This window comes from Lonchura striata, chromosome 21 (genome assembly GCF_050655825.1).
Source record: "Lonchura striata isolate lonStrDom1 chromosome 21, ASM5065582v1, whole genome shotgun sequence".
NCBI classification, from domain to species: domain Eukaryota; kingdom Metazoa; phylum Chordata; class Aves; order Passeriformes; family Estrildidae; genus Lonchura; species Lonchura striata.
In genome coordinates, this window is record NC_140723.1 from 5,945,252 (window position 1) to 5,965,534 (window position 20,283).

Here is a 20,283-nt window from a genome sequence, read left to right on the forward strand (position 1 = left end):
AATGCAAAAGAAACAAAAAAACTAATCTCAGCTATTTTTGGCCATGCACTGCAGCTGCTGGCTCTGAACTGTGTAGTTAAGGCAGCAGTAACAGCTTGGCTCTGATAAAAATCCATTATGGTACCCAGTTCAAGTTCAGGTTTTCCTTTTTGGGGGACTGCATTATCATCTCCCTCAATACCTTGTTATCCTCCTAAATTTCTTTCTACATCTCAAATGCACCTTAGGAACATCACATTGCTCCAATGCATGAAAAGAAATGCAATGACTGCTTTTTTCCTCCAGAATTCCTGAGCTGCTGTGCATGGTAGAAGGAAGGTGTAGATTTTAAGTCAAAGACAAAAGCCAGGCAGCAGCCATCAAACACGAACACCTGGGGACTACAAAGCAGTTTGAAAGCAGAACACAAAACCAAAAACATGCAGGAGGGAGATGGGGACCTGGAGGAAATGCCAGGTTAGATCCACTCTAAAGCAGATTATGGGCCCTTGTGTCAGGGATCACTGGCAAAAGGGCAGCTCAAGGTCAGGGTGAGCAGTTCCGTGTGGAGCTGGTGTGTGCCCAGCCCCTGGCTCACCCAAACCTCACAGGGGAGCCTGTTCTTCCTCCCCTGCTACCTCAGCTGGCTCACAGCACAGAGGATTCTGCCATTCCTTCAGAGAGAGGATTCCTGCTGCTGCATGGACACCTCACAGCACTGAAAGGGCAGAACAGCCCTCTTTAAATACCTGTGGAACAGTCACCTCTTCTGTAACTACACAGATGGCAGGAACAAGGCTACCTGTCAAATGATAAATATCTAAACTGTTCAAGCATAAGATCTAAGATGCATTAACAATTCAAAAGGATATTTGTTTTACTGAATATAAAATAATAACTACATGTGTATCACAACACACCTCTCAAATAATGTCTTGTCTAGTCATTCCTAAGGTATTAAACTGTTACTTTACTTTTCTGGAATATGTGCTCCTAAAGGACACACTCATCCACAGTTGTTAGAATTTAGCAATTCTTACTTGGCTATATTTTCTTCTCAATGTGCAAGACAATAGTGTGCAACATAGGCCAAAATAAAATTGGGGTGGTTTTGGGTGTTTCAGTGCTATAAAGTAAAACTTTTAAAATCTACTGATCTTTTTAGGTCACTAATGAACTCAAATTTCACAAGTCTCTGGAGGAGCTCCTCTCTAGCAAGCTTCTTAAACTGCTATTTAAATCAAAAATTACCTTATACTGACTTTCAAGAAAAAAAAAAAATATCTTTCTCCTCCCATCTCTTTCTATCATATAATTAGAACTATTTATTTTAAAATTAATTACTTTTCAATTATGTTCATCATAATTTCCTTTATTTCCTCAAATCCCTCAAGTCTAGGATTAAGAGGCTTCCCCATCCAAGGATACAGCTGAATCTACAAGAAAAGGGAATAGAAACCATTCTGGAATCCTCACTGCAGCTACTGCTACTAAATCTGCAGAGGAAAAAGTGTATATTTCTTGAAAAAACATAGCTGTGAATTGCAAATATTAGCACATGTTACTAGAAACAGTAAAATAACTGAGAGTAAATGTAGAGTAAAAAAAAAAATCCAACAAAACCTGTGAAAAACAATTATAAAATCTCAAAACATCCAATGAATTGCCTTCTCACTTTACAGCTGAAACTTTAATAAAACAATTCAAATCAACTAAATGCTAAGAATTTGGTCTTCACGAGACAAGTGTATTACTACATAAATAGATTATTCTTGGTTATTCTCAAATGCTTCACGAATATTGTGCTTGGAGTTGGTTTTTGCTGGGTTGCTTTTAATTCAATAATTGTGAGCCTCAGTAAGGAGCTTGTGTTTATAAAAAGAGGGAGAAGATTTACTCTTCCTAATTATGAGATCTGTAAAATCTGTAACAGTTAAAACACAAAACCTACAAAAGAGCACAAAATCAAACCCCAGAAACCGAATTACTTTACTGGTATATTTACCTATAACTTCATGAATGCAAATCAAACTTCTATGCCCTGAAAAATTACCTCAGAAATTATTCTGTCTGGCTTTTCTCATTTATCATATAATCAAATTCCTGTAGGTTGTTTTTCTAGCCTTTCAGGTACATCACAGGCACACAAATTCCTTGTGCTAAGATAATGCAGATTTAGTTAAAAAAACATAATACAGTCTGTAGTTTACCAAGTGCTGCTTACATTTGTGCTAAATATGCTTTTTCATTATAAAATAAAACTCAGTGCTTGAATTTCAGTTTGTATTTGCTTAACCTATGAAATACTATTCAAAATAACTGTGTTGCACTACAGTCCCCCTCCTCAATCTCAAACAGAATAATACTCACACAATAAATGCTTCCAATATCTGACCTTGTTTCCAATCTGAGTTCCAATCAACTGTACTACCTGTAAGATCAGGCCCTACATTTTAAGTTAAAAAAAAATTGTAATGACGCTTCTTAAAATATTATCTTTCTTCAGTTCATTTGTAGCCTCCAGAGAATACCAAAATGTACATACTCCCATGCCAGAGGAATTGATACATCTGTGCGGCAACTGAGAATATTTCCTTTTTTATATCTAGTCCCTGTAACTAAAGGCTTTGTTGTCATTTTGGCCTAAAACGTTAGTCAAAATGTCAGTTATATAAGGCCACGCGTGGAGGCACACGCACTCTAAAAAACCCTGCTGCTGTATTAGTAATGGAAAAAAATCATGGATGTCTGGTCTGACATACACATTCACAGAGGGAATAACGCGTTTATACCACCCGAAACTGTCCCACCCTCCCTCCTCGGCCCAAGGCAGCCGGGAGCAGCCATTCCCACCGCCTGCGAAATTCCACAACCAGCACATCGGCCTAGAAACAACAAGAAATTCAAAACCGCAGGGAAAGAACAGGACCGGAATTCTTCATTTGGCTCGACCGACGTACCCCAAAGCCCGGGCTCAGCCTTCCCTTCCCAAAGGATCCGGCCCCGGGCTCGGCTCCCCGTCCTGCACAGCGGGATCGCGGCGGCCCGAGCTCAGCTCCCGCTTCCCAAGGAGGGATCGGGCGGCCCCGAGCTCCACCCGCCTTCCCAGGGAGGGATTGCCCGGGCTCCGCTGCCCTTCCCAGGGAGGGATTGCCCGGGCTCCGCTGCCTTTTCCAAGGAGGGATCGCCCCGGCTCCACTGCCTTTCCCAGGGAGGGATCGCCCCGGCTCCGCTGCCTTTCCCAGGGAGGGATCGCCCCGGCTCCGCTGCCTTTCCCAGGGAGGGATCGGCTGACTCCACTGCCTTTCCCAGGGAGGGATCGCCCCGGCTCCGCTGCCTTTTCCAAGGAGGGATTGCCCGGGCTCCGCTGCCTTTTCCAAGGAGGGATTGCCCGGGCTCCGCTGCCTTTCCCAGGGAGGGATCGCCCCGGCTCCGCTGCCTTTCCCAAGGAGGGATCGCCCCGGCTCCGCTGCCTTTCCCAAGGAGGGATCGCCCCGGCTCCGCTGCCTTTCCCAAGGAGGGATTGCCCCGGCTCCGCTGCCTTTCCCAAGGAGGGATTGCCGGGCTCCGCTGCCTTTCCCAAGGAGCGATCGGGGCTGCGTTGGGCTCGGCCCCCGCCCCACGCGGGATCGCAGCGGCTGCCGCGGCCCCGCGTGTTCGGCCGGCGGAGCGGGGCATTCGTTCCCCCGGCCCGCGCCGCCTCTCCCAACTTTTCCAGCCACAACTTCCACGTTCCGCCCGCGGCGCCGCCGGCCGGGCCGGGCCGGGCCGGGCCGGGCCGGGGCCTCGCCTCCCTCCTCTCCCGGCTGCGGAAGGTCACGGCGGCCGCAGGCGGGGCGGCCCCGCGCGCTGGCGGCGGCGCGGCCGGTGCGCTCCGTACCTCTGCGGGCCTTCGGGGAGTGCCGGCGGCTGCGGGCGCTCGCTCGCTCCTCCTCGATCGCGGCCGCTATCGCCGGGTCGTCCTCGCCATTGTACCACACCAACAGCTCCTCTCCCGCCGCGATTGGCTGCCGGGACACAACACGGGCCGCGCGGCCAATCAGCGCGCGCGTTGTTGGCGGGGCGGGGAGCGGCCGCGGCGGCGCCCACGGCGCTGCTCCCGCCGAGCCTCGAGGGCGCCGCCCCGCGCGCCCCCTGCCGGCCGGAGGGCACAGCGCGCCCCGCCCCGCGCCGGGAGCCAGAAACGCGCAAAACTGCCCAAAAACTGCCCAAAATAACCCAAAACAACCCAGAAACACACAAAACTGACCGAAATAACCCAAAACACCCCAAAAACACATAAAACTGCCCAAAACTGCCCAAAACAACCCAAAACCACACAAAACTGCCCAGAACAACCCCCAAAAACACCCCCAAGCCACACAAAACTGCCCAAAACAACCCAAAACAACCCAAAACACACAAAACTGACAAGAACAACCCAAAACATCCCAAAACAACCCAAAAAACACCCCAAAACCACACAAAACTGCCCAGAACAACCCAAAACAACTCCAAAACCCCCAAAAAACAACCCCCAAAAACAACCCCCAAAACACCCCAGAACTACCCAAAACACCCCAGAACCCCAAAAACAGCCCCCCAAAAAACCCCCAAAAACAACCCCCAACAACACACAAAGCTGCCCAAAACAACCCAAAATAACCCAAAACAATCAAAAAAACACTAAAACACCCCAAAACAACCCTAAAAAGAGCCCCAAAACTGCCCACAAACAACCCCAAAAACACCCAAAACCAACCCAAAACAACCCCAAAACAACCCCAAAAGCAACCAAACAACTCCTCACAGACTGTAATACACACACATAACCCCCGGAACACAAAACATCATTATCTTAAAAAATCATCCCCCAGAAATTCATACAAAGACACAGAAAAGCCCCACAAAAGTGACAAGAAAAGACCAAGCAAAGACCAGAAAAAACAAAAGAAAAGATAACCTTTAAAAATGGAAAAAAAAAAAAAAAAAAAAAAACTAGAAAAAAAATCAGAAAAGGTCAAAATCAGGAAAAAAGACAGTCACAAAAAACCCCAATGTCACAGAAAAAAAAATCAGAAAAATCATGGAATGTTAATATGATTCAGGTTGGAAGGGACTTTAAAATCCATCAATCCGTGTATTAATAATTAATACACAGTTGTTGTTATTATTATTATTATTGGCATGAACCTTCCAGCTGTAATGTCCCAAATTGTGGTTTGCCTCAAATTGTGACCCTGATTTAAATCCCAGTGCTCACTTCTCTGGATATTCACTGTTAATTCTTTCCAGAGAGCAGCCATGTTGGGACAAACATACCTTACACAAAGCATTAAATAACATTAATTAATTATAATGTAAATTACTGCTCAGACAGCCACAGCTGGGATCTGGAACAAATTCTAAAGATCCAGGAAAAGACTATCACAGTGGGTTAATGGGAATACAGATAATTATAACATGTTTAATAAATCCACTTCACCATAAAAGTCAAAGGTTTGTTTGCCATTCCAAATTGATTATTTCTATTCTTTTTAACCAAATTTTTAAAAAGTCACAGACTAAATTAGTCAAATGGGCATCACTGCAAATGCTACTCATACTCCCAGCACTGCCAACAAAAAAAACTATTGATCACTTCATTTCACAGGCTCTTTAAAATATCAGACTCAAACTAGCAAGTCCCCAAGTTGGCAGACTGGAGATTTTAACTTACTTTTTAAATCTTCCTCATTGTTTCTCCATTTTCTGAAGCATTTTACCCAAAACCAAGAAAAATTTAAATATTTAAATGCCTTAACTTCAATTCCCCTCTTTCAGGGCTTAATGAACACGGGGCTGGTGGAGAGCAGATCCTATTTTGAGTCATTCCAACAGAGCAAAGGATTGCTCAGACTATTATTTCCAGTCTGAAGCCAAAGGGGAATTTTGTATCAAGAAGAAAATAAGGATTTCTTTCTTCTACAGCCCATTTTTAGTAGGTCTCATAGCACATGATAAAGGTGATAATTATCATCATACCCCCAGACACTGGAACAACAAGAGGTGCAAGATCCCAACAACTAAGGGAAGAGTAAGTTATAACATAAACAAAGTCTACAGCTTGGCTTCCTTGACTTCCAGAGGCATGATAGGATAAATAGTGGCAAATTTATTTGCATGGCCTTGGAGCTGCTGAGCAGCAAGGAATGTAGCAGAGTTGTCTGATGCAAAAAACCCTTTATCATCTAAAAAATATACAAAGATCTGGATGAGGTTTCAGGCAATGCAAACACAGGGTGGTAATGAACATGTAATTTGTTGGCTGCATGGCTGGAGCTACGTTCAGCTTGATGAATTTAGTTTTATTGTGCCTGCTCTAGAATCTAAATTAAGCCCTCTAACCTTGCACTTCTAAAATGAGATGCAGAAGCAGCTTCAAAACCAGACAATTAAAGCTGCTTCCTCAGCAGCACTATGAGAGTAGGACTACACTGAGCAACTTTTCCTCCTGACACCCTCTAGTAACAACTCCAAAACCCAACCTCCTCCAAACTATTCCCTACAGATCCTTGGTGAAGACTGGGACAACCTGGCTAAAGAAGGTAAGAATTTTGGGAAGGTTCATTAGGTTAATAATTGCCACACACTTTTTTTCGCTTTTTGCTTTAACTGCAACATTTACCTGTCCTTAATCTGAGTATTTTCTGTTCAAAAGGCTTACAGTAAATTCAAAATCTGTTATTTTCAAGAGTAGTATCCTAACAAGTTATTAACCTACCCTAACTAACCTTAAAGGTTTTAGCAGATTGTATAAATATTGATTAATTGTGCATGTTCAAGCACTCTAATGTGTCTTGCACAGACTGAGATAAGCATTTGCCTGTCTGACCTCAGAGTATCTATTTTTCACCACAGACATCACATTTTACTGTGATATTGTGCTTCTGCACCTGGATGTGGCCTCATCTCACCACACACAGCCCAAGTGAACAATCTGACATTTACTTGAGTGAATCTTTCACACTCTGCAACCCTACATTATGTTGCTCTCTCCTATGTAACAGGGAGGATCTTGAGGTATTATAAACCTGTTGGGAAAGGTCTTCCATGAGCAAACTAATTTCATTTTAATCAAGGACAGTTTCACAGACAAACTTCTTCAGAAGACCTTTTGAAGCTGAGTTTTCACTGTATTTTACTTTTTCTAGAATTCAAGTGCAGAACAACACTACAGAGCAAGCTCCTGCCATGAGCAGAGGCAGGAAGAGCTGAAACTGCATCATGAATTTAAGCTGTTCACTTGCAATATCACAGCTCTCACACAGGCATCCTGGGGAAAGCATGTGCAAAGCAGCAAAGATGAAGAGAAGATACAAGAGAAAAAACATTTGCTTGTGCTCACTCACAAGTTCTATTCTATTTCATAACTATTCTTTGAGAGCATGGAACTGGAAAGTTAAAGCTCTTCAGCTCTGAGGAGGTTCTGCACCAAGCAAATTTGGAGTTTGCTATTTCAGCAATGAGGCCTGGAAATCAGCCTGCTTAATTTACAAATTAAAAACCTACAAAAAGTTAAAGAAAACCTCAGGAAAAATAAGACCCCATTACTTTACTTTCAATGCTTCCAGGTAAAGCAGAACAAAATTACACACAAGCCACATGAATTCTCCTCTGGGGGTAAATAAAACCTGTGCTGTTTATTTGTCAGCAAATGGAACTCCCCTAAATTTATGAATTATGATAAAGATCAGGAAAGAACCATCTGTTCATACCTGAGCTGGTAAATTTACAGCAGGTTTGAAATGGCAGTAGAGATGCTAAAATTATATGCAAAAGATAAGGACATTTAAGATGTTCTTTATTACATGCCTTCTGTTGTCTCAGTTAGTAATAAGGTGTGACTGGGACAAAATTCATCAAGTTGCAAAAGACAACATTCAAAGGAACAAAAGGACAATCCAGTGCTGAGACAAGGTATTTGTTATTCTGTCAGCAGTGCTCAGCCTCTTTTAGCAGTACAGTTATTTTCTGAAGTGCAGTATAATCCATCACATAAACAAATTTTAAATAAGGTAAATGCTTCCCTGTCAGGACTGAAACTTTTGCAGAAAAGATTCAAGGAGAAATTTAAAATGTCAGAGTGACTCCAAAAGCACACGTATATTTATGAGCTAGTGGGACTGTGGGCAAAGGCAGAAGAAATCCAAGATAAAGTGGCTAGAGAAATCAAGGCTGGCTACAGAGTTGTATTGGGAGCCTGCCTCTGTGAATAAACACTGCAGAAAAGTCAGCACCTGGCTGGCAATAGTGAACCTCTACTTGAATGCCATTACAAAGTTCAGAAAATGTTTAGGAGATTTCTTCAATTTAGCTTGAGTGACCTACAAAATTCACCTACTGCTGTACTGCCCCATAAACTTCAAAACTGCACGGGATCAACTCACTCTTTTCTAAAGGAAATACCAGTTATTTACAGATATCGTTGTCCTCACAAGGAAATGGAAGGAACAGCAATAGTGCAAAAACAAAACTGCATATGCCCCAAACACCCAAAAGTACTTTAAATAAAAACTAAGTTAAGCTACACATACTCACTGCTAGGTCTTGATCAGGGATTCAAGAAATAATTTAGAGCGACAATATTCTTAACTTAACATGCTCCACCATTATAGTTAAACCATTTTTTTTTCTTGATTTGGGAGATAAAATGCTCCAGGAATTACACTTTTCCCTGCCTTCTCCTCACTCCCTGAACAAAACCAAAATGGTATAAAACCATGAAAAATAGTTTCATGGAGCTATCCATGAAAGTGTTTTGACAGCCAAACTTTGTCAAACGATGCACAGACCACAAAAATAACTGATCACTGCAAAAACATCCTCAGCAGAAGGAGTCTTGGTATCTACAAAACCAGAAAAACATTTATTTCATATACTCTGTAGTTTTTCATTCTAGCTTGTATCAAATTTGGTGCTACAGCAAATGACCCAGTAAGACACACTCAGTGTTGAAACACCCAGTAGTTTAACAGTAAATCTAATGTCAACTGTATTGGCAGGTAAGAATTTAAACCAATGATGTGTAGCATTTGCAGTGTTTAAAATATGTTTCATAGTAGCATTTCCAGTGTTTTAATATGGTGCATAATAGCATTTGGAGTGTTTTAAATATGGTTCATAGTAGCATTTGCAGTGTTTTAAATATGGTTCATAAAATGTTTCAAACTCTTTTTCATATAAATAGTAAAAAAAAAGGTTTTTAATAAAGCAGAATGAAAGGTTTAATAATACAAGACAACAAAGTAGCAGCTGTTCAGACAGTGATACCTTTAAACTCTTGTAGTAAATGGTCCTGTTGATCTCCAGAGGGAAGAGGTTCTGCTCCTTCCCTGAGCGAGCCCAGTTTATGTAGCGCAGCCAGTTGCCCTTCTCTGGGTCGGTGGCATCCACACACATCCAGCCCAAGTTGGGGTAATACACCTGGGAGAGAGGCAGCAGACAGAGGGACTAAAATCTGGGACCCTCTGAATCCTTCCCCCTCAGGGAAATCCTCAGGGCCTTGCCTTGGAAGAACAGATCAGAGTTTTCCCCACCTAGGCTGACACAGGGGACTCAGCCCATGGTGCTCTGCAGCACCACTGCCCAATCTACATTAAATTGCATCCCCCAGTGCCCAGTTGACCCTGTCCACCCCAATTACTCATCCCTCATTGCCCCTACAGGTTGCTGCCCTTTGCCCACCCCTGTGCCCTCAGGTCGTTGGTTACTGAGCCCATCCTTGAGCCTGTGCAGACTGCATGGTTTTGTCTTTGTCCCTGATCCCTTTGGTTTGCTTTGGAATAAACTTTTGCTGAAATACATCATACAAAGACCCTTCCTGTCTTTCCTCTGCTGAGCTGTCTGTGGGGTGTGTGTACATTTGTGGGAATCCAGAGCTTCCCTCTGGCTGCCCTGGCAGGGGTCAGGAACCCCCCTGGACACTGAGCCACTGTCTCTGATCTCTGTCCATGGAAAAGAGTTTTCAATCTTACAGCATGAATTACAAACTCTGAATGTTTGATATAAGTAATAATTAAGTGTGGCACGGGTGCAAAAGTAAAATTTTAGGTTTTTAGATGAGGGGTCCAAAGGGGACAAGGTGGAGGAAATTGGGTGTGTCTTGTCCTTTTTCTCCTTCTTCATGCCCTCCATGTTTCACTGTGGAGTTGGCATTTTTCTGTTGGTTCAGGCTGGGGACACACTGTCCAACGTAGGTGACAGATATTGGCACGTTATTGTAAATGCAGCCCAGGGAGTTTCTGGTATTTAATGTTTGTAACATCCCACTGAGGGCAGAGCCCCACACGCTGCCCTGCAGGACAGAGCTGGGCAGGGCAGCAGAACATGTGAGAGATCAACAGAATAAACAACCTGGAAACCAGCACAGACCAATTATGGCTTCTGCTTTGGCAGTGGGGCAGAAAGACAGAGACCTTTTACAATCTTGAAATCATCAATACCACAGATTCTGACATGCATTGAAATGGCTGTTCTGGTGGCCTAACTCTGAGTGGCTCTGAAGGAGATCTTCTGAAAAACGTTGCAGCATTTCTACCACCCTGCCAACGCTGCAGCATTAAAACATTGTATTTCACAGCTCCACAAAGCCCTCAGTACCACCCAAGGCCAGAGACAACACAAAGGGCCTGGCAGAGCCAGGGCTGGACTGGCAAAGTGTTGCTGCTCTTCTGCAACCTTTTAGAGAAACTGCTACAACTGGGAAAAAACCCACTTGTGGCCTGCAATCCCCTCTATGAAGGCCTTGGGCTCAAAAGCCAAAATCCTTAAAATATTTTACACTTTCTTTTCAGACTGGCAAGCCTGAAATAATACTCTAGATTTTGCATTTAGTAAATGAAGGCCATAGAGCTTTATTTTTACCATCTGATGAATTGGAAAAAGTAATTGTATAGAAGCTAGAAGCATTTGCTTTGTTTGGAAAGATATGGGAAAGCATACTTTATTTAATCTTTTTTTAGGGTATAAAAGGACATTTTAACCTTTCAGAAATCTTGTGATCACCTTAAGAACCTGACCATGTCAATAAAATTCTGCATGTTCCAAGATGCTGTGTAAATTCTTTGGTTTCTGTTCTTGGGGAAAAGGCTGACACCTACTCCTGGTTTATATTTCCAGACAACTGACAGTAAAGCAAGAACAGGACTGATATCTTCACTATTTTCTGATGACAGGTGACTGCTTCTCTTTCAAGATGTTATGCATCTCCCACTCTTCTTATAATCCAAGTTAGATGCCTATAAGAAGAGCTATCAGTGGGTATTTTTCCTTTTCTGTTTTTCTAAAAGTCCAAAAATCTACTATGTTGTAGCTTTTTATTTCCTCATACTTTACAAGTAATTCCGAGGCTTTTCAAATTGTTCTCCAATTTCAATCCTACGTACACTTCTACAACAGCTTAGTAAAACCCCTACTTAATATATTCAAATATTTTTGTGCTGATAATACTGTTGATTAAATGAAATAGAAATTTATCAACAAAAGTGAAGTTTTAATAAACATATAAACATCTAAATTTCTTCCCAAGTAAACAGAAAACATCTCCCTTACTCAAACTATTCCAGCATGGATTTCATCAGCTGACTTTTGAAAGAATGTTCTCCCAGGTTGCACAATATGAAAGCATAAACAGCATCCCAGGTGAGAGTGCAAAAGCAATTCTTTTGGTTAAAATAGAAGAGAAGAGCCAAAGAATGCTGTGGGAGAGCTGAACAGATATGGAATATATGTCTAAATGGAGTTACTGATTTCTTATATATATATATATATATATATATATAAAACATTTTACTATGTTTTTATATTACTTTATTATGGTTCTTCCACAAACCAAAGTACATTATTGCTTTACTAATTTACAGAATATTATCATCTAATTTACAGAGCATTGTTTAAAGGCCTTGTGCACTGTGAGAAAGAAAATAGCTCCAACTCCTCTCCAAAACATTGTGACTTTAAGTGATTATTCCTGTCCCTACAATAAAACCCACTCAGCACAACTGTGCCAGTCATTCTGAACCAGCATTTCCCTCCCTTTTCAGACACTTGTTCTCACTTTCACAACTGTGGCTTTTCACCAGTAGAAAAGGAAAAGATGTTCTCTCCTCAGATACCAGAGGCATATACTGACACACACATCTTGTATTTTTCACAATGAGCCTCTGGTATGACAGTTCAAAACCATTAAAATTGACTGGAGAGGCCAGTTTTAGAAGCCTTATTTTTTATTCAGATTAATTTGATTAAAGAAGCAAGTGGAACACTTGTGGAAAATGTTGTTCCCCAAGCTGAGTGTCCATATACTGAACTGCTCCTACACACCACCATCCTTCTACAAACCATATTTTTTAACAGATGAGATTCTGGACTAGTTTCAGGTATGAGACCAACTGTTGCAGTCTCATTTTAGCTGCTTTTTTCCTAACTCTAAAATCACTATTAAAGCAACACACAATTACACTGGAATCTAATAAGGGTTCCCATTATTACTTCATTGTAAACACAAACTGAAAATATATCCACCATGAACATTCAGCACCCAGCACTGAGCAACATGATTGCAAGGTCAATAATTTACTTGACCTATTCCATCTCACCAAATGTTCCTGTAACAGATCAAAACTGGAGATACCTTATGCAGTGGAGTTTGTGATAGCATGAGCTCAATGCAACAAACATTGTACTTGAAATCTGTATTACTTTTCTACAGCGTAATTTGCATTTATGGGAATGTTCTAGATCAACTCCTCTGATAGAGGTTAACTCTAAGCTCTGTGCATGTTTTTAATGTTTCAGGGAGTTCCATTTTTGCAAGCAAGGGGACAGAAGGATGGATGACCATTACCAGGGTCTTTAGCCTAAAAATCCATGTTCCAGAACATTCTATGCCACAGTTCTCCCACCCCTCCCCTCCCTGACTATTCACTTAGCTAAAATCATGTCCTGTGTTTATTTTCAGAAAGGCTGAAGAAGTCTTTGGAAGTGGATATAAACTGCCTTAAAGACACTTTAGATGGGATTCAACTCCAGACTATGACATTTATATTTTAAAATCTACATATTACCCAAGGTCTCCTGACTAGCAGTGGAGCTTCCAGAGCTGCTCAGCTGCCCAGACAGCACTTGCTTCAAGGCAAGCCCAGCACAAGAAATACTGCAACACTTGAGAACTCTTACAAAAACTCCAAAAGCTGGTCTTCAAAGAACTAAATGAGGAGGAGTGGTGTGGCTTCCTTATGAGATTCCATATCCTCCTGATTTCCCTAATTCCATAAGCAGTTGACAGCACTCAGCTGCACTCAGGGTTCAACCCAAGAAAGCAAAGATCAGCAGCAAACTCTGAAAGGCAACTGTGATCCACACAAAGCAGATAAGAAATACAGCAATTTCAAACAATGCCAATGGTTTCTAAAGCTTTGTAATTCAAAACAGTTGCTCCATCCAAGTGTCTATAAATAACTGTTAGTAATGGCAGTAACAGATGGCAATTAGCTTACATCAAGTTTATTTCTAAAATATCTGGAAAATTAAAGGCTAAATACAAAATATTGACCTGGTGACAGGCACATTTTTCCATTTACAAGCTGTTTCTTACCTCCCACATGTACACATTGCTCTTAACCTGAGATCTTTTTTTCTTGTCACCAACAAATGGTCCAAACTTCTTGCCTTTCAAAATTGACTTTGTTGCCCAGACACCTGAGGAGACACATATCAGGAGTTAAAAATAATCTAAATTATTCCAAGTAAATCTTCTACTCAAAATTCACATTCATAAGATCATTACATGCGTCCATCTTGGACTGGGGAGCTGTCCACTCTTCCCAAGAGGAATTATTTCAGACAAATACACCAGACATCATCTCTAGCCAGCACAGGAGGGCACCAGGTTTTCACAGCAACTCAAAATTTATGTGAGTTACTGTAAAAATCTTCATTCTCTTTTCACAGCTGTAGCACTCACCAAGCCGAGTCTTGTCTACAGCAGATGGGAAGAGCCTTACATCCTCAGGAAGGCCCCTAAGCACATGCTCAGGAACATCATCCAAGGTCTCCACAGCAACAGGGGAGTCAGTTGTGTTCTACAAGTCAAAAAGCCAACCACCATTAACAGGCAAAAATAAGAATACAGCAGGTGATCAACCCACAAGAACTTCAAAACCTTCTGACTTGTAATTAAAGTAAAATTACCAAACTCACCGTACTGAGGATAATTTCACATATATTAGCAATCATTTTTTTTTCCCTTTTTCAAAGAATGACTTCCAGGCATACTCAACCTAATCATTCCCCCAAAACCAATCTAACATATTTTATTATCTTGCCCCTTGTGAGAAAGACTAAAAAGTAACTTTAGGAGAAAACCAAACTCAAAGTTCCAAGAAGTGCATACAGTAGGAAATCTGAAATGTTGCTTGCTCTGCCAACTGAAATGAGTGTGTTGCAGTAAATTAATCACTCCATTGCAGGCAGAAGAACTTGCACTTGGGATACCCCATCCACTCTGGCACAGTAGGATGTTCTGCCTGGAACGGGGTAAGACAATGCCCTACTTGCAAAGCTATCAGTGGTGAATGCAGGGGGTGGGGTCATGCTGCTTTTGGTGCTGAATAATGCTAAAACCAGGCAGAGCCATCAATCCCAAAGTTAAACATCCCGAGGGTTGTTTGTGGCAGAGCTGACAAAGCACCCAAAAAGGAACAGAAGAGGGACACTACAGAACCTGCCTAAAGCTGCTTAGCTGGCACAGCTGCCTGGGGACACCTGACTGACAGGCCAGCACTTCATCCTAGAAAAGCCAAGGCCACTTTTGAACTGACACACCCCTTCTTGCAGTGTGTGTGGAGATTCCTCCCTGGAGTGAGGACCGCCCTCAAGGACATCTCCAAAGGCCATCCAGTGTGGCAAGCACATTTCTCTCCCTCTCGGGATTTTTCATAGAGGTGCACAGAGAGAAATGAAAGAGAAAACAATTTCTTTTTCTGTTCTTGTTTTTCCTATGTGGAATGTGTTTGGAGAATTGTTTACCAGGAGTGAGTGCTTGATTGGATTCTGGTGCGGATTGTTTGAGCCCAATGGCCAATCCAACCCACCTGGGGCTGGGCTTTCAAGAGAGGGTAATGAGTTGGGTGAGGGTTAGAGATAGTCAGAGAAAGTAGTATGTAGTTTTAGTATCCTCCTTTTATATAGCATATTAATGTATTTTAGCATAGTTATAATAAAGAAGTAATTCAGCCTTCTGAATTGAGTCTGACATCGTCATTTCTTCCCATTGGGTTCACCTACATTTACAATAATCCAGTGCCACCCCTGCCATGGACAGGGTCACCTTCCACTGTCCCAGGCTGCTCCAAGCCCCAGTGTCCAACCTGGCCTTGGACACTTCCAGGGATGGGGCCTCCACAGCTCCTCTGGGCACCCTGTGCCAGTGGCTCCCCACCCTGACAGCCAAACCCTCCCTACAGCCAAGCTAAACCCACTCTCTGTCAGCACTCTCTGTGATCTTGGGACAAGATCACAACTTGTCCCCAAGCAATGTCTGTCTACCAAAGAGAAATACTGCATTTCAATCACTTTTCTACCAAGACTTAACAATCGCATTTAAATTTATTTTTCTGTTTACAAACTCACCCCTTGATAAGGATAGTGCACTTGTTCATGTCCTACAGCCAACTTTTGCATTTATCTGAAGCCATTCCCCCTTCTCCTGTCACTACAGTTCCTGGTGATTGAGGAATGTGCATATCAAGTTTACTGCTCTGCAACAGAGACTAAGCTAAAAACAGCTTTTAAAGAGAATAAAACGGTTTTAATAGTAATTATTTCAGTATCATAAATGTTAGTCGTATTTCCTACATCAAGTAACAGCTCAGAACTTTAGCCGGAAGCTTATAATTAATACAAGAAGTTTTAGGATATTTCTATATTAAAGTTTGATAGGCAATATAAAGCTAATAAATTATTTACCGTCCAGTAAGTCATTAGTTCAATTTTATGGAGCCTCCAAGGTTTGATATTACACTTATATATTATCCATACTATTACTAATATTAATATTATCCATACTATTACTACTCACACTTGTCATAAAACACCCTGCTCCCTATTACCCACTTAGAATTAAAAAACCACTACTTCTGATAGAAATTACCAGAATTTCAAAGTTACAGGAATGCAAAGTTTCCTATAAAATCTGTCCACATTCCAAATGAACTGTGCATGGTGAAATTTAAGCCTTTATTGAACCACATGCCCTAAAATAACTCCCTGTCTTCTGATATGGAACCCTAATCATTCTGGTCAGGAACAAACACTGGTGGTAATGGCAGGAACAGCTCTAATATTAAGGATGTTATACTTCACCTCTGAAGCCACATTTAGGAAGAGGTTAAACTGAGAATTTTTTCCAAATAAACTTTAATTTTTTGGAAATTGTTCTGGCTTTTACCTATAACCATAAAGCAGAGATACAATAGTAATTTTCACATACTGAGTAATAAACTACTGAGTAATATTCAAGAGTATTTTCTAGTGAGTACTTTTGAAATACACTGAAAGGTTAATGGAAATATATTTAAAAATGTATCCCAATCGGCTATCAAATTGCATTTTTTTTCTCTCTAAAGCAAAACAAATAAAGCTTCTCAGCCCTTGCTCCTCAGCACCCAGTCTTTGTCAGGGTGCTGCTATGGCAATCATATTCACTACATCTGAAAATATTCTGAGTAGAGTTAAAAGAACAAATCTTCTGCCAGTTTTAATTGCAACAATGAGGAAAATTACAAAACTGGAGTCGAGCAAGGTTATTCTAGTGCTGCCTTCATAAACCTTAACAGCTGCACAGAGGGCTCCCAAAGAGCTATTTGCAGGGGAGAAAGACCCCCAGATTGGAAACCATGGAAGGGAGAGAATGCCAGAAATCCCTTCCCATCCAAGAGTGGAGACACCAGGGATAAATACTTATCCAATAGTTAGAATAGCTGAAGACTATTCAAAGCAGAGCAAAGCTTTATTTTGCTCTTCTAACAGCCCAAAAGGAAAAATACTGATGAAAGCAGCCTGATTTTCAGACATCTGTTTGCCTTGAACTGATATGCAAGAAGCCATGTCTCAGCTGAAAAAGAAACATGCTCTTCCTTGCATACCAAAGAAACCTAAAAATCTTCCCAGTACATTACCCCAGGATTTCATCAGGGGAGAATAAGCCAATTTTTCCCAGTAGTTTCTAACAAGTTAGGTACAGAAATAGGAGAGGGTGGCTGACAGCTCTCAGAATAGTCCACTTCCAGTTTGAAGCTAAAAGGAGGATGGTTTTTTGGCTGGGTTGCATTTGGGGTTTGGTTTCTTTGGAGAGTGTTGATTTTGGTTTGGTGTTTTGATGAGAAGGTAAAAATCTCAAATCTCAACCCTGCAAATAGATTTTAACCTATCATAACAGATTAAACTGATTCAGACAGAAGTGTACAGCACTGTGATACATCTTTTATTTTCCTGGTATATTCCTTAATAGTCACACATTTTAAGTGTAAATATCCCTGAACTGCTCTACCATTTAAAAAGTGTGTTTGTATGGAGTAGTATACAATCAGAATTTTACTGTGCACCTACATAAAGCAGAGATTAGCCAGACATTCAGAGAACACAACACTCAGACTCATCCAACACTTCTCACATTAATGGATTTCACAAGTACTAGAAAACTGGATACAGCCTTTGCACAACAATACACTTCACACCTCAAATGAATGCTAATAAGCAATCAAATTCAAAACAATAAAATAAACAATTTAGTTTAGTCAAATCAGTGCAATCTCTTTTTATTTGCAATTTAGATGTAGCTACTTGAAACTTTTTCCAGATCATAACTTGTCCCCAAGCAATGTCTGTCTACCAAAGAGAAATACTGCATTTCAATCACTTTTCTACCAAGACTTAACAATCACATTTATATTTATTTTTCTGTTTACAAAATTCACCCCTTGATAAGGGTAGTGTACTTGTGCATGTCCTACAGCTGACTTTTGCATTTTCACTCCTTCCAAGGCTGCAATTTTGAATACAAAAACATCTGAAGCTTATTTCACTTTTAAGCTTCTTACTCTGAAGTTTGTAAAAAAATTACATTCTAGCATTTAAATCAACCAGTATGAAGTGACTTTAGGACAATTCCAAAGGATCATTTGAGGGCTGAAGTGGTGCCTTAACTGGAACAGCTTGCATCAAATCCAGAGCCCAGACACTCTGACAGCACCTTTTAACACATTAAGCAACTTTTCACACCACTTTCAATACCATTGTACTCATGAACCAACCACTGATTAGTCTGTAATGGTACAAACAGTATTTAGGCAGAGTAGAAAAGGCATCTGCAACAGGATACTTAGAGGTGATAAAAGATTAGAGTGAAAAGGAAAGAAACCATCCTGAAGACTGCAATGAATGACAGCCAGCAAGTGTCATGTTAGGGTGAAAACAGGATTAGGATAAATGAGAAGATAAAGGAAAGGATGCCACTGAAGAGGGAGGGAGGGGAGGAGGCAGGAGATGGCAGACAAGTTAGAATAGGTAGTTGAAGAAGGGTAGTTGTGCCAGCTGGCACAGGAAAGCCAACAGGCCTCTCCTTGTCCAGGCACCTTACCTGGCAACCCTCTTTGCCACAATATCACTCAATTAGTGTACTTGAAAATTTAAGATGTGTTGGAAATATTTGAAATAATCATTGAAAAATTCAGAAGGAATGAAGGGAGGAAGTTTCAGTACAAGTGCAGATGTCCTTTGTTCCTGCATTCCTCAGCACTTTTTAAGTAACTGCCTATGCTGTTTTCCCTGTAGAACCCAAATTCTTCCTACTCTGTCTTACTGCAGTCTGACATAATGCTACCAATCAAACCCCGTGTTTGCTTGGGGTTTTTCAAATAAATTATTCAGCAATTCTGATGAACTAATTTACGTATTAGAGGAAGATCTCCTTTCAAAAGAGGACTGCCTATCCGGAGACAGCAATCTTCCAAGAAACCCAAAAACATGAACTCCAACAACAGACGGTTTTTTTTAATCCTTCTCCTTACAACAGGAAGGCTGTATCAAAGAATTTAAGTTTTCCTTCACTACTTCAAGATTTCTGTGGGATAAACCACAAAACGAACAGTCTTTTAATATAAACCAATTCAACTGCAGCCCAGTTAGTTTCATGGTCATCAAAGTCACACCAAAAGCAGAGACAAGCAGAATGAAAGAAATATGAGACTGAACCACTCGAAAGATGTTTGGCATCAGGCAGACACATTTCTTATAGAGACCTGGCACTACAACTTGTCAACAGTGAATGAAATTACAAAGGCACTGCAAGAAAAAAACACATTGTTGATGCTAAATACACACTTATTCTGAATGGTCAGCCAACAGTTAAAGCCATCTGGGCTCCATGGGCTTTGGAAGCCAAAGGTGAAAGCCAGAAACCCCAAGGAGGACCCTGAGCTGCTGTAAGAACTCCTTGAGGAAGGGCAATCTCACTCTTCAACTGTAAGATGACACATAGATAAATGAGAACAGCAGTCCCCATAAGAAAGATAGGACTTTTGGTACAGCACAGAAATCTGACTTAATTCTAGAAACAAATCAGGGTGTAGGAACACAACAACAGATGGGACACGAGTGGCCATGGACACACACATGGGAAGGAAGCAGTCAATAGTAACAATTACAGATTAGGATCCACAGTTTCCAGAGTTTTAGCAGAATCCAAAGCTTATTGGAATGACTAATAAGGCAGGATTAATCCTCAGGCAGACAGAGCAATAGGCTGCTGGCTTCATGCCACTGAGTGCACCAAAATAAACCTTATAGGTGAAAAAATTTCAATTCTCAATAGAAATTTTGAAGCAGCAGTTAACCCTGCTCCCCAAACAGACTATTAATGCTTAGAAGTGTGCTAATACAAATGCCATTTCTATTTTATATATATAATTCATATTTGTTTATAGATATAATACAAGTATGTTTTTTCATAATGCATATTTCAACACTTTGATAGAGATTCTATTTTGCTTTTTACCTTTTTAATATGTACAAATAAACTGAAGACATTTTACTTTATACCAGAGGAAAAAAAAGCAATAGGAAATATCTCACCAACCATTCCAACCTGTAATTACTTATGCATATACCTCTATGACCTCACAGATAATATACTTCAGCAAATGCTAACTGTACTCAGGCCTGCTGCTGATCAAATAAGGATAACAGAAGCACACATTAGCCACAGGCATTGAAGTATACAAAGCA

At 41.1% G+C, this 20,283-nt stretch overlaps 1 protein-coding gene across 7 annotated transcripts in view; it reads right to left on the minus strand.

Annotated features, from left to right (window-relative positions):
• Positions 1-20,283, minus strand: part of PRDM2 (PR/SET domain 2) — a 66,792-nt gene that overhangs the window by 38,694 nt on the left and 7,815 nt on the right. For 5 of the 7 annotated variants that reach the window (XR_014949799.1, XM_085558897.1, XM_085558899.1 and 2 more), the window contains exons 3-6: positions 13,964-14,081; positions 13,595-13,698; positions 9,271-9,423; positions 3,860-3,986 (exon numbers count right to left, since the gene is read on the minus strand). Coding sequence is in view for 3 of the 7 variants with exons in the window: in XM_085558897.1 (XP_085415023.1) it covers positions 3,860-3,986; positions 9,271-9,423; positions 13,595-13,698; positions 13,964-14,081 (502 nt within the window). In the remaining 4 variants the exon portion in view is untranslated. Of the gene's footprint in view, positions 1-2,939; positions 3,100-3,859; positions 3,987-9,270; positions 9,424-13,594; positions 13,699-13,963; positions 14,082-20,283 lie in introns of those variants that run through there. The other 2 variants (XM_085558900.1, XM_085558901.1) reach the window with 2 other exon arrangements.